The sequence below is a fragment of the Rhinoderma darwinii genome, chromosome 7, assembly GCF_050947455.1.
Source record: "Rhinoderma darwinii isolate aRhiDar2 chromosome 7, aRhiDar2.hap1, whole genome shotgun sequence".
In the NCBI taxonomy this organism is placed as follows: Eukaryota; Metazoa; Chordata; class Amphibia; order Anura; family Rhinodermatidae; genus Rhinoderma; species Rhinoderma darwinii.
Genome location: NC_134693.1, coordinates 132609777 through 132635702, shown reverse-complemented (window position 1 = coordinate 132635702; position 25926 = coordinate 132609777). Strand labels below are relative to the sequence as shown.

The 25926-nt window shown below is 45.2% G+C and overlaps 1 protein-coding gene across 4 annotated transcripts in view; it reads right to left on the bottom strand.

Moving 5' to 3' along the window:
- Positions 1–22929, bottom strand: part of MTMR14 (myotubularin related protein 14) — a 46947-nt gene extending 24018 nt beyond the window's left edge. For all 4 annotated transcript variants that reach the window (XM_075834073.1, XM_075834075.1, XM_075834074.1 and 1 more), the window contains exons 1-11: positions 22735–22929; positions 19639–19787; positions 18677–18785; positions 14182–14257; positions 13730–13787; positions 12394–12513; positions 11199–11272; positions 10633–10703; positions 9034–9108; positions 5049–5115; positions 3613–3698 (exon numbers count right to left, since the gene is read on the bottom strand). In XM_075834073.1, coding sequence (XP_075690188.1) covers positions 3613–3698; positions 5049–5115; positions 9034–9108; positions 10633–10703; positions 11199–11272; positions 12394–12513; positions 13730–13787; positions 14182–14257; positions 18677–18785; positions 19639–19787; positions 22735–22824 — 975 coding nt within the window. In that variant the 5' untranslated portion in view covers positions 22825–22929. The remainder of the gene's footprint in view (positions 1–3612; positions 3699–5048; positions 5116–9033; positions 9109–10632; positions 10704–11198; positions 11273–12393; positions 12514–13729; positions 13788–14181; positions 14258–18676; positions 18786–19638; positions 19788–22734) is intronic.
- Between the last annotated feature and the right edge of the window lie 2997 nt (positions 22930–25926).

Genomic DNA, 25926 nt, shown 5'->3' with positions numbered 1-25926 from the left:
AAATTAAAAAATCACTTCCAGTAGGTGTAGGTGCCTGGGTGTACTAAGCCCTCTTGGACACGAGCTGTGGTTTTTCACGGCATCCGAGTGGCACCCGGTAGTTTTCACAAACCCATTTACTTTAGTGGTTGAATTGGGTCAGCGAAAACGGACCGACTCTCCGATCCGTGGTAAGATGGAACTATTTTTCCACGGATCATGGACGGGACTCGGGCGGCAAACACGGTCGTGTGTATTAGGGCTAAGACTTTCATTTGTCATTCATGGATTGGTGCTGAATACACCCATTCTATAAAAGGGGTTGTCTAAGATTATTTAAAAAATTCCCCAAAACAGCGCCACCCTTGTTCATGGGCTGTTTCTGGTATTGCAGCCCATTCACTTGTGAGCCAACCTCCTATAGCTCTGTTCACACTGAACATTTTTACAGGATCCGTTATAATGAGTTTTCTCCTCCTGTTGACTTATAATAAGTCTGTCCGAGCAATAATTACCATTATGTGGCACCGGGGGTATCGTTATACTGGGCATAGCCGGGGCTTCCCTACAATCAACATGGACTCCAAAAAGTTATGTATTTGAGACTCCGTTCTCGATCTGCCTCCTACAATTTTAGAAAAAAGTATAGACCTAGAAGGATCGTCCCAAGGGTTTCAGTCCATCAGCGCCAGTGCCCCCCTTACACCACGGGGTTACCATATTTAATTAAATGGGCATTTGAGAATGGGTTGTGATGAAAGTGGAGCCGATCAGGTGATCCCACTCCAACAATAATCTGAGGGGAACGTACTTTACATTACAGCATTATTGCTTCCCAATCAGGTTTTTTCAGGGCATTCAATGGGCGCCCTTTTACCCCCTAAACTCTATTTTATGTATCACCTAAATGTAGACGTGTCTCCATCTTTTCAAGAAACAGCGTGACTCGTGCCCATGAGAGGTGTCTGGTATTGCAGTTCACCCTCATTCATGTGACTAGGGATAAGCTGTAATACCAGAGACCACCCACTGACAAAGGGTGGCGCTGTTTAAGAGAGGGGAAAAAAAAAAGCAGACTTTTTTCTAATCCTGGACAAACCCTTTAAATGCAGGTAGAGTGGGTGCATAGGAACAACCAACTGCCCCCCCCCCCCTCAAACATCGCTCGCGCTCCCTTTTCATATGAACTGGACTTGAAATCTGGATCAGAAGGATCAATAGGGGGCGCTCTACTGTTCATAGCCATCTTATAAGCAATAAAATGATCTGTTTCCATGACAGACTCTCTATAGGAGCGCAGTCCTGAACGTGCACGTAAAGCCCCTTTTCTACGTGCCCTCTTGTAACGACGTCCCTCTTGGCTGTAGTGGAGACCTTCATCTGCCGTGCTTGCCGGAGTCTCTTCCAATCTTTCTCTCTGTGATATTCTCATTAAGAAAAGCACCGATCCCTTAAAAGACGCATTTCGCAGAGTAGGGGGATTGCGAGTTCACAGCTTGCATTTACTTTTCATTTTTGTCTTCGCATTCAGGGGAATAAAATGGCTCAATCGCACAGCGTGCCTAATGTTCAGCGTCTCAGCAGGACTGGAGCACATCGCTCATTAGATGCATCAGCGCCGGGATGAAATCTTACGAGGCAAATAGTTTCCGAGCCGCTCTACGTTTATTACCAGCTGCGATCAAGTTTGTAAGAGAACAGCAAGATGGCCGACGCGTTACACGAACTTTTCTTCATCTCCAGTAAAAATTCCTTTAATCCAGCAGCAACGAGAGCAAAGTGGTGCCAGGTTATCAGACGGACAGAGACGCCTACTGATCGCCTGAAGTGTAAAGCCAAACGGAGTGGCTGACAGTTGCAACGCAGCCAACAACCGCACCGCCACCATGTTCGGCGCGGCTGTCAAATACACGGTTCCTGGCCACGCATTATTGCAGGTAAAACGGCCCTTTACCTGCAAAATCGTGCGGCCATAAAGAGTGTATTAAGTAATGGCCGCACGATTTTGCAAATAAAGGGACGTTTTACCTGCAATAACGCACATCCATTAACAGGGTATTTGACAGCTGCGCCGAACATGGTGCCGGCGTGGTTGTTGGCCGCGTCGCAACCGTGTCAGGGACGCGCCGTGTGGCATTACCCGTAGAGTCTATGTGCGCCGCGTCCTGCTCTATGTTGTTGGTGGATTTCTGGATCGCTTCTTTTAGTTTCCACGCCTGTGTTCTCCGATATGTCTGCTTGTGGAGCTGCAAGTTCAGGGCTCAGTGGGTGTTCCCTGTGAAGTCGCTCTCCCCTCCCATTTCTCTCAATGCTCCAGGGGTACTCAACTACTTTTAGTAAAGGTCCACTTACTTGGGTCTTGCAGTCAGGTGAAGTTCCGAGCTGACCAACAACAGAAAAGATGTCGACTTGTTAAAGTTCCGGAAGCATTGGACACGAATGTGAGACACCTGGGGTTACTAAACTGCTACCTATAAGGATGGGTTCTCGTGCTGCGGATGCACCACAGCTGAGGTATGACCGGCCTGAAGCCAAAACTCTGCTGACTTGTAAATGGGCACAGTTTTAAAGTTGACTGCAGCTCAAAGCACTCGCAACGTTAATGGCGGCTCGGTAAACGGACGTTTAGCTGAATAACCGCACGGCCATTAACAGCGAAATTACTTTTACCTGCAGTCAATTTGAAAACGGACTCGGCCACCAGCTGCAGGATCAGACTACAGACAGGGTTTGCTTGTAGTCTGAAACTACGGAGCAGCAGCCGCACATAGGTCTGCATAGTAGCTGCATACAGAAAACGGTAGGACATTTTTTTTAATCGAGAGGATTTTTGCTGCATTTCTGCACAGCGGGTGAAGATGTCGCAGAGCTAAATCAGCGCTGCAGTCCTTTCATTATCGGGATCGGTGGTCCCAGATTTCACAACCCCCACTGATCATAAAGTGATGGCAAATCCTAGCCCCGTGCCAATACTTTATAAAATGGGAATAATCCAGTGATGGTCCATGAGTTGGCACCTTCACAGACTCTTAATAAAGTGCCCAAACCCCTCCGGCGGTGGTTGGATGTTTTTGGATGTTGCACTCGTGTGAAAAGACGTCTTGGACACCAGTGACTATTCTGACGTACGGCTGCGCTGGATAATCTGGAGTCCCGGAAATCTTCAGCCAGCGCTGCTTCTGGCCTTGTGAAATTCCACAACGTATTGCAGATCAAGTGCCGGATAAACAGACTTTCTGGATTATCAAATGGCAGATTGAGGGAATTTTACTGTATTTGGGTATTATAATTAACTTGCATTAAAAACGTCTCTTGCATTGAGTGGAGATGACCAATAAAGGGGTATATACCCAAAATGTCCGATAGGTGCGGGTCCCAGTGGATCAAATCCCCCCCGACTGCCGCATCCAGGCAGAGAATGAAAAGATGTGGACGCGCTTATATATTGGAGATGTAGATACTGCTGGACCCTGTTCTACAAAGAATCAGTACCTGTATCTATCCGACACTTATGGAATATTTAGTGGACACGCCATAAATGTCTAATTTGGGAATACCCCTTTAAGTAGTTATTAATTAAAAAGGAAAAAAAAAAACAAATACGACACAGAAAAGACTAGAAAATCTACTCACAGCCCAGAGTGAAAGTCTCAGCAGTGAAATAAAGAGCGGCGTGCGATCCCACCCGGATATACAGTGCACCAGCAACCCACTGTTATCTGCAGGGAAAGAGAGAAGAACAGAAGGAGTCAGCGCCCGTATAAAAACGTAAAACTAAACAATTCATGTATAACTATACTCAGGATTACTATTATATTCCAGATCCCTGCTTGCTGTCAGTGAATGGTTTACATGAATAGTTTACATCAGAAGCTTAAAAATCAGCGCCGATCTACTCCCCCATTCAGCATATGATTTGGTAAAATGTTTTCATCTAGGCCCTGGGGCTCCTTGGACCTGGTTAGGGGTTTCCCGGAAAGCAAAAGCAAGAGCCGTCACTTACATAAAGGTTCCCTAGGAGCGGAAATTATTTATCTTCCATGATAAAAGGGGGAGTTCAGCACAAAAAAAGTCAACTGCTTGGTTATTTTTAGATCTGAGCAGTCACAGGTACATCTGTGAACATCCCCTTTAAATTTTGTTTGGTACGTGGCATTGTTTCCCGTGCTCTTGGACTCAGGTGGCGCAGAGAAGCGTGAAATTAGAGCGTTTCACCCTTTCCAAAAGCTAAATTTCCGGTTTAGTCATGTGTGATTACTGCAGGCTCCACGTGAGCGCTGGCGGAGGCTCTGCATGATATTTTAGTTATGTAAAGAACAACCCCCGTCATCTGCCTCACCCGGAGGGTGAATGCAAAATGCCCATGCCATGGTTCTGTATCGCTGCCTCCATCTCAATAGGTTCCGTGTGCTGGGATTGATGTCACGGTGGGATTGTCACTCCCGTCAGGCATTCTTGCATTTCTTCCTCCTTCCTCTTCCTCCTCTCCTCCTTCCTCTCCTCCTCCTTCCTCTCCTCCCTCCTCTTCTTCCTTTCCTCCTTCCTCTTCTTCCGCCCCGTCTTCCTCCTCCTCCTTCCTCCCCCTCCTCCTTCCTCCTCCTTCCTCCCCCTCCTTCCTCCCCCTCCTTCTCCTCCTCCTTCCTCCCCCTCCTCCTCCTTCCTCCCCCTCCTCCTCCTTCCTCCCCCTCCTCCTCCTCCTTCCTCCCTCCTCCTCCTCCTTCCTCCCCCTCCTCCTCCTCCTTCCTCCCCCTCCTCCTCCTCCTTCCTCCCCCTCCTCCTCCTCCTTCCTCCCCCTCCTCCTCCTCCTTCCTCCCCCTCCTTCCTCCTCCTCCTCCTCCTTCCTCCATCTCTCACCAACCAGCAAGAAATAAAACCAACTCCTTGTGGATTGTAAACTATTAGGAAATTGAGAATCCTGGGACTATCGGGATTTCCACACCAGACAGTAGCGCCCGGTTACCCCATGACTACATATTTATACATGAAGATCTCAGATCTCCGACCCCCAGCAATGCAGCATTTTATTCTCCAATATTCCAGATTATCTCCATTTTACTGCCCGCGCTTACCATCGCCATTGATGATGTGGATGAGGAGCCGCAGGTAATTTTGCGTCTGCTTTACCAAGTCCCAACTCTGCAACAAATAGAAGATGCGTTATTGTAAAGCCGGCAATAAAAATAAAAAAAAATTAAAAAAACTGAAACATAACCATAATATAGTCCTGTCATTAACCCCTTCACGACTGCCATGCGGCTATATACGTTCTGACCGCCGATGCCCCTTGCAGTTAGCGCGTGTATTAACGTTGACAGCCTGGAACGGGTTTAATGAGTGCGGTGCTGCTTCAGTGTGAGCAGCGCTGCATTCATGTCGGCCGGGGATTTGAGAGCCCTGGAATACACCCCACACTGTAGATAGTGCCGCCCACAACTCCCTGTAGGCAGCGCAAAACCCTCTGTAGATAGCACCACCTAAGCTCCCTCCAGTATTGGTATCCCCGGCCAGAGTTCTGGCCGAGGATTCCCCCCCTAGAGGGAGCCCCCGCCGTCACTCCATCCCCGCTGTAGATAGTGCCACCCCCCCTGCAGATAGCAACCCCCCTCCCCCACTGTAGACAGCATCGCACCCCCCACTGTAGATAGCGCCACCTGACCGGACTCTAGAAGCGGTATCCCCGGCGTCAGATCGCTTTGTGTTGGGGATTCCGCTACTGGAGAAGCCCCTATTGTCACTATTCATATATGGACAGTGACGCCAGGGGCTACTCCTGGAGCGAAATTCCCGCTCTGGCAAGGGATTCAGCTTTTAGAGTTAACCCCTGACATCACTGACCATATATGGACAGAGACATCAGGGGCTTCCTGTAGAAGCGGAATCTTCGGCCAGAGAGATTCCGCTCCCACAGGGAGCTACAGTGGTGCTATTGACAGGAAGGGGGTGCCATTTATGGGGGGGGGTGCTATCTGCAGCGTTGATATTGCTAAATACAAGGGGGATGTTGCTATCTACAGGGGGGTAGCGCTATTTACAGGGGGGGTGGTGCTATCTACAGGCTGTGTGGCACTATCTACATGGGTACTGTGGCATTACATTGGCACTATCTACAGGGGACACTGGCGCTATCTACATGGGCACTGTGTGGCACTATGGGGGCATGATCTACAGGGAGAACTGTGGCACTATTTACAGTGGGCACTATATGTGGGCACTGGCACTATCTATGAGGGCAATGTGGCACTATCTACAGTGGTATTGCATCACTGTCTACATGGGCACTGTGGTGTTTTCAGGGCGTTGGGACAAAAAACCCTAACAAATAAAATTCAACCATTTTTTTGGTCAGACGGCCGGGAAATGGATTCAAATTTTGAGACATATGGATGCAAAACAGCCATGAAAAACTGACAGTTAATTCGTTGATGACTGCCATGTTTTTCAAGTCGTGTGTGTATATAGCGCTCTTCACTCTCCCCTCACAGCGATCCAGGGTGACGGAGAGAGAAGAGGACTTTACAGGATAGACAGACATGAGATAGATATGATAATAGATAGATAGATAGATAGATAGATAGATAGATAGATAGATAGATAGATAGATAGATAGATAGATAGATAGATAGATAGATAGATAGATAGATAATTTTTTTGCGATTTGTCTGCTCATAATAGAAATTAAAAACACTGAATTAAACTAATCTAGAAAATGAAAGCCTCATTAGTCTTGCAAAAAAAAAAAAAAATAGTTGTGATATTCAAAGCGGTTCCAAAGATATTTTCGTTTAGAGAATTTATCCCAGGTTGTATAGCAGGCGCGGGAGATCCTAGAGCCCGCACTGCAACTTGGTGAGTGACTGCTGTGCACAGGCAGCAGTTTTAGTGCAATATATCCACCCTGCTCCTGCAAAAGAGCCCGTCAGGTTGCATCTGCCCCCCCTCCAGAGCCCTGCCATCTAGTCTCTCTCCCTTGCCCCATAACAAAGCCCTTGCCCACCTACTGTCTCTCCATAAGGCCCCTGCCAGTTTGCATTTCTCCCCTGCCACCCTCACGCTACTTTCCATTGCCCCTCCCCCAGTGGGGGGGCAGAATCCTTAGCTGTATGAATCTCAGAAAATCCTGATGGCGGCCCTGGACACAGCTCTAATCAGTGACCAGCTTAGCTGCATTGTGAACTGAAGTCAGTCCACCTCCTGCCTCATTACAAGCTCAGGTTATTGCTCTGTCCTGCCTCTATGCTTTACACTGCAGCTCTGCTCATTTACCAGGAAGTCAGTGCATGGAGAGTGGATATCAATAAAAGCCAACTAAACACTAAGAAGATTATCAATTAATTGCCTCACAGATAGACTGGGGGAAATCAGCCCTGGAGATCTGCTTTAATGTAATATATGTACACGGAATATTTAAAGGGACAGTTTTTTTGGATAAGCCTTCTAAGAAAACGTTGTGCCGTTTGGCTACTAGGAGTACGGACATGTAGCGGTAATAAGCTTCTCTTACATAGGGCCGTATATTACGCTGACAGATCCGCTTTACCCCAGAACGCAGTATTTCTAAAGCAAACGACCCCTTTAAGTGGCTTTTTGTAAGGGATGCAGATAGAGGAGTGAAGAGTAATCATGTATTCATGACACATATATATTCCTCCGCACGACAGATCCCTGGGTGATTCTTGTGCAATGTATATCAGCTGAAATCACTCTCCAACAAGTGCCAACTCAGCACTAGCCGCGGCCTGCTGGGCGCTGCCCTAATTCTGCCTGCTGGAAGATGATTAAATCACAGTCCTGCCTCTTACAACATTTGGAGTGTAAAAGTTTTGCAAGAGCCTCAAATAACGTGGCCGTAAGAAAAGAAAAACATCCCGGGAGTGAGAATCAAGGACTTCCGGCACAAGTGTATAAATTGCTTTGTTGATTTATTGCTCATTTGCCCGTGCAGCCATCGAAATAAATGATATTTGTGCTCAGGGATCGATACCTGCAATATATATATATATATTTACATCGAGGACCGGGCTGTTTAGTAAATACAATTTTGTAGCCTCTTTTTATAGAAATCTGCATTGTATTTTTCCTCTGTTATTACTCCTGGAAACGTCAACACTAATTGTCAACGCTAATTGGACTGTCCGATTGTGGAGGGTCGCACCCTACTGACAAGGGGAATGGTAACACCCAGTTGTCAATTCATTCTTACATTTCCAGGAGGAATAACAGAGGGAGAGCACCACGCAGAATTGAATATAAGAATTTACTAAGACTAACATGTCAGAAGAGCTGACCAGTCCTCTAATTTGCCCCCAGGTGTCATCACCTACAATAATAATTGATCCAGCAGACCACAAACATTATTTTGGTCGATCCCCATCGAGTGCAGATGTGCGGTGCCGACGGGATTGTCTACTTAAAAGGGCCGGTCTCTGCTGGCAGCCGAAAAATGTCAAGACAAACAAGATGTGGGTTATATCGGATAAATATTGGGGATTTTAATAGTAATATATCAGAAGTTTATGCATAAAAGCTGCATTACCCTTCTGAATGAATGCGGATTAATACTTTTCACTACAGGTGTTCTCACTTTTCATGACAGAGTAAGGTTAGACACTTCATATTAATATAAAAAGGGTAAAAAAAAAATATATTATAAAAACGAATAATACAATTAGAATATGCAGTCTGGTCCCAGGAGACTGCGAAAGGAGTCTCAATTAGACTTTTCGAAGCAAAACCCATTAATATGAGCCGCCCGCAGCGCTGCCTGCCATGTGCTGACCCATTTTCTCCAGCTCAGCACATGCGGAGTCCCCAATTCTGCCGGAATACCCCAGAGGCTTTACAATGAGGGAAACCTGCAGGACACAGAGCGGCAGTGGAGAGGATGCGCTCCGGGCTAGGACTACTTTCAGGATTGTGTCAGCCACTGCGCGGTCCTCAGGGGGGGGGAATAAAGAGGGCAAACCACAGAATGGCCCGCATACGAGAAACGGCGCACAGTGAAACGCAGAACACGTCACATGACTAATCAGAAGTAATATTTCACGGTATGCTCACCTGGTATTCCCTCCAGTCAATGTTTAAGTGTCTTGTCACGCAGCCCGGGATACTTAAAGGGGCATCAACATAATCCTGGGGGTTGTGAAAAATAAGTTATATGGTGAACGACCCTCAACAGTATGTGCCAGCCACAGATGCCCCCCAGATATAAATTGCCACCAAAGTGGCAGCTATGGATGGCTTCATATCACTGCACCCCCATATAATGCCTGCCACAGATTACCCCATGTGATGCGCCACAATGGCGGGCCGGCGGCATGCAGGGATTTGCAGTTTGCACGCGGTCTTCGTGGCAGCCGGTATATATGTGATTGTCACGGACTGTACTGAAGGTCATCCTGCCAGCCCAGCGACTGCATACGCAGAATACAGGCTACTGCAAACAGTATTAGTATTCAGCGGATGACGCCTGCAGGGAATTTAATCTCCCCACAGCTGCCCAGCAGTATTTTATAGTCTTCTTTTAAGTATCGGCACAGAAATAAAGGTTAAAGGGGCACTCTGAGTACACGGATAGACTGTATAATGTCTAGTACGTGTCCAGAGGGGGTGGAGCACGACACAGGGAAGCTCTTTGGTGTATTTAGGACCACTGTGTAACGCCGTGCCCACTCTAGCCCAGATTTGTCCGGAGTGTTTTTGTTTTTAAAAGTTGCACATGTCAGGAATATTGCCTCACCCTGGCTGAGAATGCCCCGTCCGGATCTCGTCCAAAAAGCCACTAACGGATGCCGAAAAACAGCCGAAAATCAGCCGTGTGAACATACCCCGACACTTACCGGACCGTGGTCATACTGTCACGACATGGGCATTCATTAGGGTTCTATTTATTTATTACACTAGTGGACTTTTTTATTGACTTTTTATCACATTGTCATCATACATGTCTAGATGTTTTATACATGACTTTGGATCATATGCAATTGAATTGTGACGAATACCGTGCAGTATGATGTTCATATCGTGATTGCTGGATAAATCACAATATAAATATTGAATTTGCTTTCTCCTGTATTTTGTAGATTTTACCTTTTTTTTGTAATAAACATTGGGTTTGTATTAAAGGGGTTGTCCAGTCCTAAAATATTGATGGCCTATCCTCAGAATAGGCCATCAATACCTGATCGGCGGGGTCCAACTCCCATCACCCCAGCCGATCAGCGTCTTGAAGGATCAGCGGCGCTCATATACTCTTATCTGCTCGCACTGTGACTTGCCGACACTCTTGTAGTGGCGGTTCACAGTATTACAGCCTTTTCTCATTTAAGCGAATAAGAGAAGGTTGAAATACTGTGAACCGCCGCTACAAGTGTGTCAGCGAGTCACAGTGTGAGCAGTGACAGGAATAAAGGGGAAGCAGCGCTCGTACCAGCAACTTCCAGACACCTGATCGGTGGGGGTGCCGGTAGTCTAACCCCCATCTATCAGATATTGATGGCCTGGCCTGAGTATAGGTCATCAATTTCTTAGGACTGGAAACCCCTTTAATTTACCTAAGTGCTTATTATATATACACTCAATAATATTCTCTGTAGGTTTATTATAAGGTGTTTCCATCCTGCTGAAATTCAGCCAGCGCAAGAACCAAAAACGTACCTGTTTCCAGTTGAATACAAGTCCCTCTGCAGCGTAGTCCCGATCTTTGTAGTCCTTAAAAAATTCACAGCCTGCAAGAAAGGAGAAGAATGTAAATTCAGTGATTTATTCTGATGGCATATTTGGATTTGGTCGAGAAGTAATTTTCCCTCTAAATTGGTATCATGGGGGGGGGGGTTTGCCTTCCTCTGGATCAACACGGTAGGATTATGGGATGGACTTAAGTGACTTGTGTCTTCTTTCAACCTGATCAACTATATAACTAGTAACTTCGACAGCCCTTGTTCATATGTCCTCCTAAGGCGAATCAATGTAATAAAAAAGGGGTAACCCACTCGGAGCCCCCTCTATTAGCCAGCGTAGAAAGTGGTCCCTTTCTCCACCTTGCATTACAGACATTTCATGCTTAATTTGCCCTGTGGTGGCGCTGCAGGGAAACTGAACACTTCCTGCTGGATTATAGCTGATCGCTGGGGGGTCCCCAGCAGCAGAAGACCCTGTGATAAGCCCTAGAATAAGAAAACCTTAGTCAAACTACAAATGAGAAAAAAAATGATGGTTCCTACCTGGGTAAGGAATAGATAGAAGCGTGAAGTCTGCGTACCGCTGAGCTTTGTCCACCTTCTCAGAGGAGGTAACACTGGATAGCAGAAAGAAAAAAATGGACTATTTCATCTTAAAGCCACCCAGCCCCCGTTACTTCAATGTGGAAAAACAAAGCGTTGTCAAGTTTTAGGCAGTGTAAACTCAGGCGGTCAGAAAATGCAGTAAATGTGTGGTGCCCGAGGTATGATACATTTTGCACTTCTTGCTGGACACTTTTCTCTTCCTTATACCACTCAGTTTATGTCAGGTTTTTTGGTGACAAAATGCTGGTGCAATTTTGGCGCATTGTGTTGTATTTTAAGCCACGCCTTTTCTGCTAGACCACACCCTTCTCCCCAAAGCCACACCCCCTTGGCGTATGTGTCAAGAATAGTGTCTAAAACAGCTAATGAACGTGGTGCACAGCATGTAGGCCAAAATCCGGGCTCACTTTGAATAGTAAATCTGCTCCTGTGTCTTTAATAAAACAAACACAGATGACCAGGATTTACTTCCTAACTTTTAAACACTCAGACCAGCGCTATGTGCTCTTTCTATATTATTGCCAGCAGAGGGCGCATAGCGGGAGGGGAGTAAAAGTGGGCGAGGGCCTGGAGGAGGCCTTGATTTGACTCATGCGAGATTGGCTGCTGGGGAAGTTAAAAGGATTTTCCAAGATTGGTAAAAATCTGGAAGTAATGCCAAAAAACAATACAACCCATTACTCACCAGATAAAGCCCAATCATCCTAGTGCAACCGCTCCGCTGCTTTTTACCGCTCTTTGTTTATTGTGCTGTAGCCATGATGTGCCCGTATACCCATGTGATCGCTGCAGTCAATCATTGGCCTCAGCGGTGCGTATACAGGCGCGTCACCGCTGCAGCAGAGTAATCAAGGAGCAGTGGAGAGCACCGGAGCGGTCGCACTGGATCGCTCGTAGTTTATCTGGTGAGTAATGAGTCTTGTTTTATGGCATTTTCCCAACTTGGCCAAATTTTTTCTTATCTTGGAAATCTGATGACTGTAGAAGTGGACATAATGTTGACTACTAGATGGGTGAGGGGGGGGGGGGGACTCTGCTGTGACTACTGGGGGAAGGGTAAACACTGGAGTCAGGCGTGCAGATCACTGGATGTATTTGCAGCAAAGTAGAAAAGACTTCAAACAAAACTCACTTCAAACCAAATTTCACTTTCTTGTTTTCCACCATTAGGTCACAGATGTATCGGACAGACAAGTATCGCAGCAATTTAATGTCATGGCCCCGAACTTTGTCGAATTGAGAGTCTCCGTTCCTAAGAGAAGAAATGAGAATCAAGCGGTTAGACAGCGGCATATTCATGGGTGGTGCTGCGGAGAACGCCATGTTTGGTGGTGGGGGGGGGGGGGGGGTCGGTAACAAATGCACTGGGTACATTTCACGCAGCCATTGCCACAATTGCCGACTATAATAATGGGACCGAGCTGAAATACCAAGTACAGCCACTACCAAATGTACGGCGCTGTGCCTGGTAAACAATGAAGGAGAACAGTTGTCCCTTCAGCCACCTGATCGCGGGGGTGCCAGGGGTCAGACCCCCACAGCTCTGTTATTAATGGTCTATCCTAGTCCCAAAAACCCTTTTAAAAATCACAAGTAGTTTCATATACTTTGAGTTTAAATTCCTCGTATTGTCAATATCTCTGCTTGCCCTCAGTGGATGGGAATGGATATCTAGAGGCTCAAAACCTTTACAAGCGTAAGGGTATGTGCACACACAAAATAAAAAAAAAGTCTCAAAATAAGGAGCTGTTTTCAAGGGAAAACAGCTCCTGATTTTCAGAAGTTTTTTTAAGCCAGTCGCGTTTTTTTACGGCCGTTTTTGTATAGAGTCTATGGGAATACGGCTCCAAAAACGGCTGAAGTAGTGACATGTACTTCTTTTTCGCGCCCATTTTGAAAAACGGCCAAGAAAAAACCGGGCCGTCGGAACAGAATGCAGTTTTTCCCATTGCAATCAACGGGCAGATGTTTGGAGGCGTTCTGCTTACGAGTTTTCAGCCATTTGGAGGCCATTTAAGGCCAAAAATAAGCTGTGTCAACATACCCTTAAACTCCTGAGGGTTTGCTTCAATTGTCTCAAGTCCAGGCAATCCTCCGTAATCTAAATACATAAGCAGCCAAAAAGCGCTCACCTGTCCAGAGATCTTTAAAACGATGAGGAATTGAAACACAAGGTATAGAAGAAAGAAATGTTTTAATTTGCTGACAGCAAGCACAGATTTTGAATCTCTTAGGCCATGTTCAAACGTTGAGGTTGAAACGATAGCGATCGCTGCGAATATCGATCACGTGAGTAAGTACATGTTCCCGGAGGTTCTCAACATTAAAGCAATGATCATGGACAGGAGATTTTTCTGGATGCATTAGCCTGAACTGGCTGATAACAGGGAATAGTAGATTATTTAGTGTCCCTTTAAGTATATTTCTAAACAGACTAGTCTGGAAATACTAAGGCTTCTCATACATACCTGGCTGCAGAATCATCCTCAGCAACTTCTGTATCTGCCAAGGCATCGTCCGTGCCCCCTGCAGCAAATCCACAGACACGACAAGTCATAATAATAATAATAAATAAATATCACAACAACCCCTTTTTACGGCCAGCAATCAGCTGATCACTGCAGGTCCCGTTTTACTAACGCCTAGCGATCACCTGTGATCGCCAGGAGAAGCTACTGCCAGCCAAACATTTCCCCTGCAGTGGCTACTACAGGGCAAATGTGGTATTACATATCGCTATTCAAATTAATAACCAAACTTTTCCTACACGGCAGGCCCGGGCCAGCCAGAGAAGGATCTGCACTTTATTAATAGGGGTCCACCCCGTTTATAACGTCGATATTCTATAATAATACATATAACCGGGTTTGTCTTCATAGGACCCCCCTAGATACTTGTCTGCAGTACTGTAAAAACATACCTGAGAATATGTAATTGTACCCGGTGCGTCCATATAACTCCCCCCATCCGGCCAGCGTTGCCGACCTGCAAATGTGCTGCGACGAGAAAGCAAAGAAGACAATGAGGACAAATTAGTGAAAAGGCTAAAAAAATAAAACAAAATGACCATCACTCATTAGGGTATGTTCACACGTAGTGTTTTTTCAGCCGTTTTTTGGACCGTAAACGTAAAAAAAACTACTGTAAAATCGGAAGCATAACGCCTCCAAACATCTGCCCATTGATTTCAATGGGAAATACGGCGTTCTGTTCCGACGGGACATTTTTTTACACCTCGTTTTCCCAAAGCGGCACGTAAAAAGACACTCGCGAAAAAGTGCAGGTCACTTCTTGGGACGTTTTTGGAGCCGTTTTTCATTGACTCTATAGAAAAACAGCTCCAAAAACTGCCGTAAAACATGGCGTGAAAATCGTGAGTTGCTTAAAAAGCTTCTGAAAATCAGGAGCTGTTTTCCCTTGAAAACAGCTCCGTATTTTCATACGTTTTTGATTTTGTGTGTGCGCGTAACCTACAGAAACACGTTCATCTAAAAAAACGTCATTGTATTACAAAAAAATATCCATAGATACTAATTTACATACATATGGGAGGTGCCAGGTTATCAAATATTCTGGATCATTGAAAGAAAACAATACAAAAAAAAACATACAGGTAAGTAGGGCCGGGCCTAAATCAAAATCACCATTAATTGAACATGTGACCTCGATAACGATTATTTGACAATTATTTAGGCCACACCCCATTGAATTTATATTTATCCCCTGAGCCTGTTTATACTACTGTATATAATATACCCTGACACTGCCCCCACACATTATAATGCCCCATAGTGCCCCCACACATTATAATGCCCCATAGTGCCCCCACACATTATAATGCCCCATAGTGCCCCTACACATTATAATGCCCCATAGTGCCCCCACACATTATAATGCCCCATAGTGCCCCCACACATTATAATGCCCCATAGTGCCCCCACACATTATAATGCCCCATAGTGCCCCTACACATTATAATGCCCCATAGTGCCCCTACACATTATAATGCCCCATAGTGCCCCCACACATTATAATGCCCCTATAGCTGCCCCCACACATTATAATGCCCCATAGTGCCCCCACACATTATAATGCCCCATAGTGCCCCTACACATTATAATGCCCCATAGTGCCCCCACACATTATAATGCCCCATAGTGCCCCTACACATTATAATGCCCCATAGTGCCCCCACACATTATAATGCCCCTATAGCTGCCCCCACACATTATAATGCCCCTATAGCTGCCCCCACACATTATAATGCCCCTATAGCTGCCCTCCACACAGTATAATGCCCCTATAGCTGCCCTCCACACAGTATAATGCCCCTATAGCTGCCCCCACACATTATAATGCCCCTATAGCTGCCCCCACACATTATAATGCCCCATAGTGCCCCCACACATTATAATGCCCCATAGTGCCCCTACACATTATAATGCCCCATAGTGCCCCCACACATTATAATGCCCCATAGTGCCCCTACACATTATAATGCCCCATAGTGCCCCCACACATTATAATGCCCCTATAGCTGCCCCCACACATTATAATGCCCCTATAGCTGCCCCCACACATTATAATGCCCCTATAGCTGCCCTCCACACAGTATAATGCCCCTATAGCTGCCCTCCACACAGTATAATGCCCCTATAGCTGCCCCCACACATTATAATGCCCCTATAGCTGCCCCCACACATTATAATGCCCCTATAGCTGCCCCCACACATTATAATGCCCCTATAGCTGCCCCCACAGAGTACAGTGCCCCCATAGCTGTCACCACACAGTATAATGCCCCCCATAACTGCCCTTCCCACAGTATAATGCCCCTATAGCTGCCTCTACATAGTATAATGCCCCATAACTGACTTCCACGCAGTATAATGCCCCTATAGCTGCCCTCCACACAGTATAATGCCCCTATAGCTGCCCTCCACACAGTATAATGCCCCTATAGCTGCCCTCCACGCAGTATAATGCCCCTATAGCTGCCCTCCACACAGTATAATGCCCCTATAGCTGCCCTCCACACAGTATAATGCCCCTATATCTGCCCTCCACACAGTATAATGCCCCTATAGCTGCCCTTCCCACAGTATAATGCCCCTATAGCTGCCCTCCACACAGTATAATGCCCCTATAGCTGCCTCTACATAGTATAATGCCCCATAACTGACTTCTACGCAGTATAATGCCCCTATAGCTGCACCCCACACAAAGTCCCCCATATCTGCCCCCACAGCACGTGACAAAAATAATACTATACATATTCACCTAACCCCGTTCCAATGACGGGTGGAGGAGATCCCTTTGTTCCTCTGGTCTGTGCAGCTCGGCGCGATGATGTCCAGTGAGGCCCCATGCACACGACCGTGCCCGCAATCCCGGCCCGCGATTGCAAGCACGGCCGGCCGCTGACTGACAGCCGCATTTTCGGGCCGTGCTCCCATACAAAGTATGGGAGCACGACCCGCAAAATGCGAAAGAACGGAAATGTTCCATAATTCCCGGAACATTTCCACGGCACTGACACCCTTCCGTAGTGCTACGGAAAGGTGTCCGTGTTCAATGAAAGTGAATGGCTCAGTTTTTGCGGACCGCAATTGCGGTCCGCAAAAACGGAGGTTTTTTGCTGTCGTGTGCATGGGGCCTGACACTAGATACATGTCCAGCGATACATAGTGAATAGTAGAGCAGGGAACTTATGGTCCCTGCTCTACCATTGGATTCTACTGTATCTCCGTCCTGAAGATGCAGATACATTTTAAATAGAGAGAAAATAATTGATAAAACTGAAAATCGCAAGAGGACATTGATTAATTGCACTGAATTTCGATTTAGATTAATTGCCCAGTCCTATGCTTAAAGAGTCTCTGTCACCACATTATAAGTGGCCTCTCTTGTACATGATGTGATCGGCGCTGTAATGTAGATCACAGCAGTGTTTTTTATTTAGAAAAACAATCATTTTTGATGGAGTTATGACCTATTTTAGCTTTATGGTAATGAGTTTCTCAATAGACAACTGGGCGTGTTTTACTATATGACCAAGTGGGCGTTGTACAGAGGAGTGTATGACGATGACCAATCAGTGACCAATCAGCGTCATACACTTCTCCCCATTCATTTACACAGCACATAGTAATCTTACTAGATCACTATGTGCTGCCACATACACACACATTAACGTTACTCAAGTGTCCTGAGAGTTAATAGACATCACTGCCAACCAGGACGTGAGGTCTATTCAGAATCCTGACACTTTGCTAACGTTTGTGTGTGATTTACAGCACCTCAAGCGCAATCTCGCGAGATTACGCTGTAAATGACAGCCCAGCATGATCTCAATGTGCTGTAAATCACACACAAACGTTAGCGAAGTGTCAGGATTGTGAATAGACATCACGTCCTGGCTGGAGGTAATGTATATTCACTGTCAGGACACTTGAGTAGTGTTAGTTTGTGTGTATGTGGCTGCACATAGTGATCACTATGTGCTGTGTAAATGACTGGAGAGAAGTATATGACGCTGATTGGTCACTGATTGGTCAGCGTCATACACTTCTCTCCACAACGCCCACTTGGCCACATAGTAAAACACGCCCAGTTGTCCATTGAGAAACTCATTAGCATAAAGCTAATATAGGTCATAACTCCGTAAAAAATGATAGTTTTTCTAAATAAAAAACACTGCTGTAATCTACATTACAGCGCCGATCACATCATGTACAAGAGAGGCCACTTATAATGTGGTGACCGAGCCTCTTTAAGCAAAGGGGGACTTTAGGAATACAGAAACTAAATAAAATGACCCTCCTCTATTTACCAAAGAGAAGAAACGCTCTGTGAGCAGCTCGCTCTGGCGGACCGAGCCCTTCCATGTATTGAATGGGCAGCCATGGAGTCAAATTATGGCTGATTGTTGGGGGGGGGTTGGAGTTTCTGATGCAGGAGCCGCAGCAATCAGGCGATCGCCAAGCCAGCTTCAACCGGGGTTGTCCTCGTGGGACGACTTCTTTAACCCGTGGAATTTCTTAATTGGTTCTCGCTGCTCACTGTCCTATATATACACCCGCTTCTAATAGAGCGTCACTATGGTCAAACCGCACTGACGACGCACCGAGGCTATAAATAGACGGACGCTGATCTCTAATCATTTACATGCAATCAACTGACAACTCCACCCAAAATGCTTCACCTGTGATTGCTGCTTGTGTTTTAATTCCATCAGAACAAGTGATCAGGTAATGAAGGGAGGAACATCGGATTATTACTTTTTACTTGATTTTAGATTGTATGCAAAAAAAAAAAAAAGGAGAAAAAGAGAAGAACGATCGGAACGTATGGGGGGGGGCGCGACAAGCAGCTGCCGAATGCCGCTTATACTGAGAGAAGCAGGAGAAGTTTACCTTTCCCTTGTAAAGAATAACAGGGCAGACGAAACGTCCTCTACATCGCGCCATTTTGCTGCGGTTCACCAGGTCTTGTAACTTGCCGACCTGCACGCTGCTCTCAAACCTGTGACATCAAATGACAGTAAATAACTGCAGCATGTGAGATAGAGATAGATAGATAGATAGATAGATAGATAGATAGATAGATAGATAGATAGATAGATAGATAGATAGATATGAGATAGATAGATAGATCAGCACACACATTATCTCGCTATTAGCAGTACGGGCAGTGATTACAGGTGTCATAGGAGAGAAGTTTCATATTTACACCTGGGATTACCGGTCCCACAGCGGAGAATAATCCAGAGGTGAGACATGGGAGAGAACACGAGTATTTAACTAAATCTGATGTGAGGTTTATCGGTTCTATTTCTGGGGAGGTGCTGCCCCCTACCTGCACAAAGGTAAATGTGAGAGCCGGAAAAGAAAGCATCACAGGCGACGTGAAGAGACTGCAGACCGTACGACATGGCCAGTGACATGCGGACAACATACATTATATATCTCTATACACAGACTCATACAGAAACATTCCTCTAATCCAAAATCAATGGGAGGTGCCGGACTATCAAATATTCTGGATGATCGGGACAGATTATAGGAGTCACATTATATTGCGGTCCTATTATGGACGCAACTGCCGGATTATCAGACTTTCAAAATAACTGGTTGCTGGATTTAAAGGGGTATTCCCATCTGAATTATTTATGGCATTTTACGACCCTTCGATGCCAATGCGAAGCAGCCGCGTCAGCTTCAATGGAGATGTGGACGCGCTAACATTCAGCTCCCTCCATGCTACGGGAGTCACAGAAAGAGCCGTTCAGGTGGATACCCCCCCTTAACATGCATTTATGGTATATCTTCAGATGGGACTGCCCCTTTAAGGGATGATCTACATTGCAGCTACGTACATGTGCTTGTCGTCTTCTGCGCTCTCGTACTCCAGGAAGACGATCTGTCGGGGGTAGTGACTGCACAGCTCCCCATTGGGGTTCTGGATGATGCTGTAACAATAATCTCTTCCGAAGAGCTGCAGGCAGCGCTGCTCAATCCTCTCCACCTGCGGAGCGAGGGAGGAAATCTTATGATTGACAGGTACTGGGAGCGACAGCATTACAGGGCAGCTCCAATATGGATGGATGTTGGGTAACACATTTTCAATTCCCCAGAGTATTTTCATGAGAAAAAGCGATCTCCAGTCCTTAAGGTGGGAGGTTGCAGTTAAAAATTCTGCTTGCTGTCAGTGAATGGAAACATTGTTGACATTTAGAGAATGAGAACTGTCTGGAATTATTACAGCTGATTGGTTTGCTACAATGTATCAACCTAGGCCTAGGTGATCTAAACATAACCAATCTCTCTCCGGTCCTGAACTCCAGGCTGATACACACACCTGATCTTTTTTTTGTGTAAGAGAGACTATGTCGAGATGTAAACAATGAGTGAGCCATTCACTGACAGCCAGCAGAGATCGTGAAAATGTTGCGTAATGGAAACACAACGTTTATTAGAAAGCTACAGGACTTTTATTATACAATGATTCAGATCTATTGTTACGTTTTTATTAAATCTGCATCGGTCCATAATCGTGCGCCGATGAATTACATAATCTTCTTTATAAGGGTAAGAGCTGTTTTTCTGATACAAAGCTCCAAATCCCCTTCTCTTCACAGTCATAGAGCTGAATAAGAAAGTTCTGGCCACCTGCAGCCACCACTAGGGGGAGCTGTTTAAATAGTATGCAGTGAGCTCCCTCTAGTGGTGACTGCAGGTAGCCAGGATTTTATCATTTAATTCAAGAGCTATGCAGGGGGTTTGGAGCTCTGATCTCTATGGGGATATATTAGGATATTATTCAGCACAGAATTTTGGACCTTTTTAGATAGAAACACTTTATTTACACAAGACCGGACACCCCTTCACCCTGGTACCTATGGCAGGTGGTGGACAATCTTCTGCTGCTGCTTCCTCTGTACTTTGCTGAACTTTGGCAGAGATATAACTATGTAAGCGGACGGTGCGGAGTGTGAAATGTCTCCAAATAATGGAATAAATCAACCTGCTACAGTCAGCAAAATGAGAGCGCCAGGAAACGGACGCTGCAGCAAGAAGTGAGAATATTCCCACATCTAAATTTCACTTCCCTTGGTAATGACGAGACAATATTTTAAAGGGAATCCGTCAGCAGGTGGAGGCTTCAAAACTGCTGACCGTGCAATGTATGGGAGGGGGAGGGGAACTATACTTTTTGTCTCGGTCTTGTAACCTGCAGAACCAAAAAACCGATGTTTAATGCCCCACCTGGCGCTGCCGTCACAAGTGCCAGCTCTAGCGGCCAATCAGGAGACTGCTAGAGCGGTCACTCAGAGCAGCGGGGCTGGCCACATGCAGCGCAGGAGAACTGGCACATCAAGGGGCCGCACCAGTGGCACTTGCGATCGCGGCTCCGAGGGAATTAAACATTGATTTCTCGGTCATGCACGTAGTGAATTGGTTAGAACGACTTTCAGCCTCTTCTTAATCATACGTGTTCCTGGGCGACAACCAATATGGCCGCCATTACAGATTCCACGGGCATCGTCATTCAGATTGTGGAAAAGGCGGTCATATTGGTTATCACCCAACTTCCCAGGAAACAGATGGATAGGATTTTAAGAACAGGAGAAAATGGCTCAGAAACCAGGGAGAAGTTTCCTACAGATGTAGCAGTGCCGATTTGGTTATGTTAATGAGTCTCTTGTGGATTAAAGCCGATGTGTACCTTTGAAATCTTTTTTTGTTTTTTTAATAAAACTGCATCAGTGTATTTGGTGCAACTTTCATAATAGTTTTTATTAAAAATTATTTTTTACTTTTTGAGATACAGCTGCTTTGTATTCTGTATATAGAGCAGCTGTATCTAGTGCTGAGACCTGAATCCATCCTGTGTCTCTGACACTTCATAACTTAGATGTGATGGATAACAGGCGGATACTGCGTGTCTCTGAACCCGTCAGTCCCGCTGACCTGACGGATTCAGGTCTCAGCACTTGATGCAGCTACTCTATATACAGGATACAAAGCAGCTGTATCTCAAAAAGTAAAAATAATTTTTCATAAAAAGTAATTAGAAAGTTGCACCAAACACACTGATACAGTTCTATTAAAAAAAGGATTTCATGGGTGCACATCGGCTTTAAAGTGCAGCTAAACATTTGACAAACTTCTGACATGTCATAGTGACAGGTCAGACGTTTGGATTGGTGGGGGTCCGAGCACTGAGACCCCCACCAATCGCTAGAATGAAGCAGCAGAAGTTCTTGTGTGAGCGCTCAGCCGCTTCGGGTCTGTTCGGCTTTTTCTGGAAATCAATGTATCGGAGTGCGGGCTCATAGACTTTGTATTGACTCCGTACACCGATACATTTATTTTCTATAAATCAAGCTCAGCAATGTATGAGAAGTTCTGCAACTTTGTAATATACATTGCGTTTCAAGTCTTCACCGTTGCAAAGATCTCTGCTTGCGGTCAGTGAATGGAAACATTACTGTTTATATCCAGAGGCTGTAAACCTGTACAGACCATATACTTCTGACAGCTGAGGGTTTGCTACAATTTTATCCAGTCTGGGCAATTCTCTGTGAGCGAATACAACAGCACAAATCCCTCTCCTGTCCTGATAGTTCTCTACAATGTATGTATCAGTAAAGATATGTGTGAACCGGACCTAATACTGCGTCAAATGATGTGACATCAACGTCTGGGGTGGGAAAAACTACAAGTCCCAGCAAGACCTGGAAGTCCAAGACATAACAGAACGATGAAAGATTATATTAACCCCACTCTCCTGAGGTAAACAGGGCAGCAATGGCGGAGGGTGACATGTATGATCATGGACAGTGGGAGGCGCTGTTGCTGCGCATTTCTATAGCACAGACGTCTGCAGCGTATCCCCCGCTCAGCCCCTCGTATACATTAGGTTGCCCTGCAGTCTGCTGCCCCCCTGTGGCCGATACCGAGCTTCTCACCTTTGCCCCCACATCCTTAGCCCGGAACTGAGCACGGGAGAACTCCTCCAAAAGCTCCACCAAACCGTTCATATGTCCAGGGTCGTCCATGGCGCCCACCCTCCCTGGTATCAGAGGGCGTGGCCCATCCCGAAAACCGGAGAACCGGGACTCGCCTGACAGGACATCCGCAGCACCGCGGTGCTTCCTAATGACGCGCCAAGTGACATCTGTCAAGGGCGCATGCTGATGACGTCACGTCCTGGCTGCGTCGTCATCTTGGTTGTGGAATGGAGATTTGTCAGAACAGTAGCTATACGAAAGTACTTTTGGGTTTATCATGGGTTGTTGTTAATCTTTGAAGTAATTGAGAACCACCGGAAGCTGTCAGAGGGGATTTATGCTCCTTTACAGCCACCCAACTATAATAAACATCACAATGGAGGTATTGGTGGAAAGGTGTTGTTGTAGTACCCTGTATGGCCACTGTTCGGCAGTGTAGAGCTTTCTCTTTTGAACTTTATTCTATTGCACAGTTTGAGAAACTTTTCTTAAATAATAGAATATATAGATCATATTTTTATATGAATAATTTTATATATATATATATATATATTATAGGTATTGATCAATGGAAAATTTTAGGTATGAATGACAAAAAGGAGCAGTATGAGGAGGTCTGGACATCTGATATGCAATACTTCTAAGTTATTTGCCTTATTTTAGAAATATTGTTTCGTTTATATGGAACATTGGGTGTGATTATATGTTAGTTTTCACTATAACTTGTAAATGTCACTTATGATACTGTATTCAAACAGAGAAGACGGTAAAAATAGAGCTTGGACTATGCATTTATTTGAATCCTGGGTGACTCTGTGACTATACCAGAGCTCCATAGCTGCTAAATATGGACGCTGTACCATGGCTACTTCTACAAACTAGCTACAAAAGGTCATGAGTATAACTGAATGACGTAGCAAGAAAGAATAGCCCATAGTGATCAATATCTGCATCGGTGATATTCCACCATTGAGTAAAGAGATTCCTAGTAAGGACGACTGTTGTCATGATCACGTTACTAAAAATGATCTGTGTGCTATGAATAACATCTATCACTTGTTTCCATATAGACTTGCATAGATTAGGCTCCGGCCATTGCACAATACATCTCTTCCCATTAGCAGCTAACCATATTAAGGGCAACAAGGGCCCCCTGTTCTAGCAATTGGACCCTGATCCAATTGCTCCAAGGTGATATAGGACCCCTATCTATATAAATTTGCCTATATATAAGACGAGACATAAGTAAACTGCGATCCTGCACCCTCTAGTAACAACTAACATAATTTACAAAATTTGATTGGTCTTTCCTATAGTTCTTGTCTGACATTTTACACGTCCCTTGTGTCTTCATATACTTTAAGGTATCTCACAACCTCCTTGTGACCCTCCTGCAGCGCAGCTTTTACACTAATTGGATGTAACAAATATCCTTGAATGTGTCCCCTTTATGTAAGATGCATTAACACGTTAACCCAGACAGTGAGTTTTATGTAAAGACTACATGTTTTCTCTAATACTATCAAATAAGATTCTACAAATTCATATTAAAGCGCATCTTCACATGTGAGCACCATTTTCCAGTCTACATATAGAATTAATCTACATAAAAAGTTGAATTACTTTGTAAATACATAACATTACTGATCCTGAGTTACATCCTGTATTATACTCCAGAGCTGCACTCACTATTCTGCTGTTGTAGTCACTGTGTACATACATTACTTATCCTGAGTTATATCCTGTATTATACTCCAGAGCTGCGCTTACTATTCTGCTGGTGAAGTCACTGTGTACATACATTACATTACTTATCCTGTACTGATCCTGAGTTACATCCTGTATTATACTCCAGAGCTGCACTCACTATTCTGCTGGTGGAGTCACTGTGTACATACATTACAATACTTATCCTGTACTGATCCTGAGTTACATCCTGTATTATACTCCAGAGCTGCACTCACTATTCTGCTGGTGGAGTCACTGTGTACATACATTACATTACTTATCCTTTACTGATCCTGAGTTACATCCTGTATTATACTCCAGAGCTGCACTCACTATTCTGCTGGTGGAGTCACTGTGTACATACATTATATTACTTATCCTGTACTGATCCTGAGTTATATCCTGTATTATACTCCAGAGCTGCACTCACTATTCTGCTCGTGGAGTCACTGTGTACATACATGACATTACTTATCCTGTACTGATCCTGAGTTACATCCTGTATTATACTCCAGAGCTGCACTCACTATTCTGCTGGTGGAGTCGCTATGTACATACATTACATTACTTATCCTGTACTGATCCTGAGTTACATCCTGTATTATACTCCAGAGCTGCACTCACTATTCTGCTGGTGGAGTCACTGTGTACATACATTACATTACTTCTCTTGTACTGATCCTGAGTTACATCCTGTATTATACTCCAGAGCTGCACTCACTATTCTGCTGGTGGAGTCACTGTGTACATACATTACATTACTTATCCTGTACTGATCCGGAGTTACATCGTGTGTTATACTCTAGAGCAGCACTCACTATTCTGCTGGTGGAGTCACTGTGTACATATATTACATTACTTATCCTGTACTGATCCTGAGTTACATCCTGTATTAGGGTATGTGCACACACACTAATTACGTCCGTAATTGACGGACGTATTTCGGCCGCAAGTACCGGACCGAACACAGTGGAGGGAGCCGGGCTCCTAGCATCATACTTATGTACGATGCTAGGAGTCCCTGCCTTGCTGCAGGACAACTGTCCCGTACTGTAATCATGTTTTCAGTACGAGACAGTTGTCCTGCAGCGAGGCAGGGACTCCTAGCATCGTACATAAGTATGATGCTAGGAGCCCGGATCCCTGCACAATGTTCTGTCCGGTACTTGCGGCCGAAATACGTCCGTCCATTACGGACGTAATTAGTGTGTGTGCACATACCCTTATACTCCAGAGCTGCACTCACTATTCTGCTGGTGGAGTCACTTTGTACATACATTACATTACATTACTTATCCTGTACTGATCCAGGGTTAAATCCTGTATTATACTCCAGAGCTGCACTCACTATTCTGCTGGTAGAGTCACTGTGTACATACATTACATTACTTATCCTGTACTGATCCTGAGTTACATCCTGTA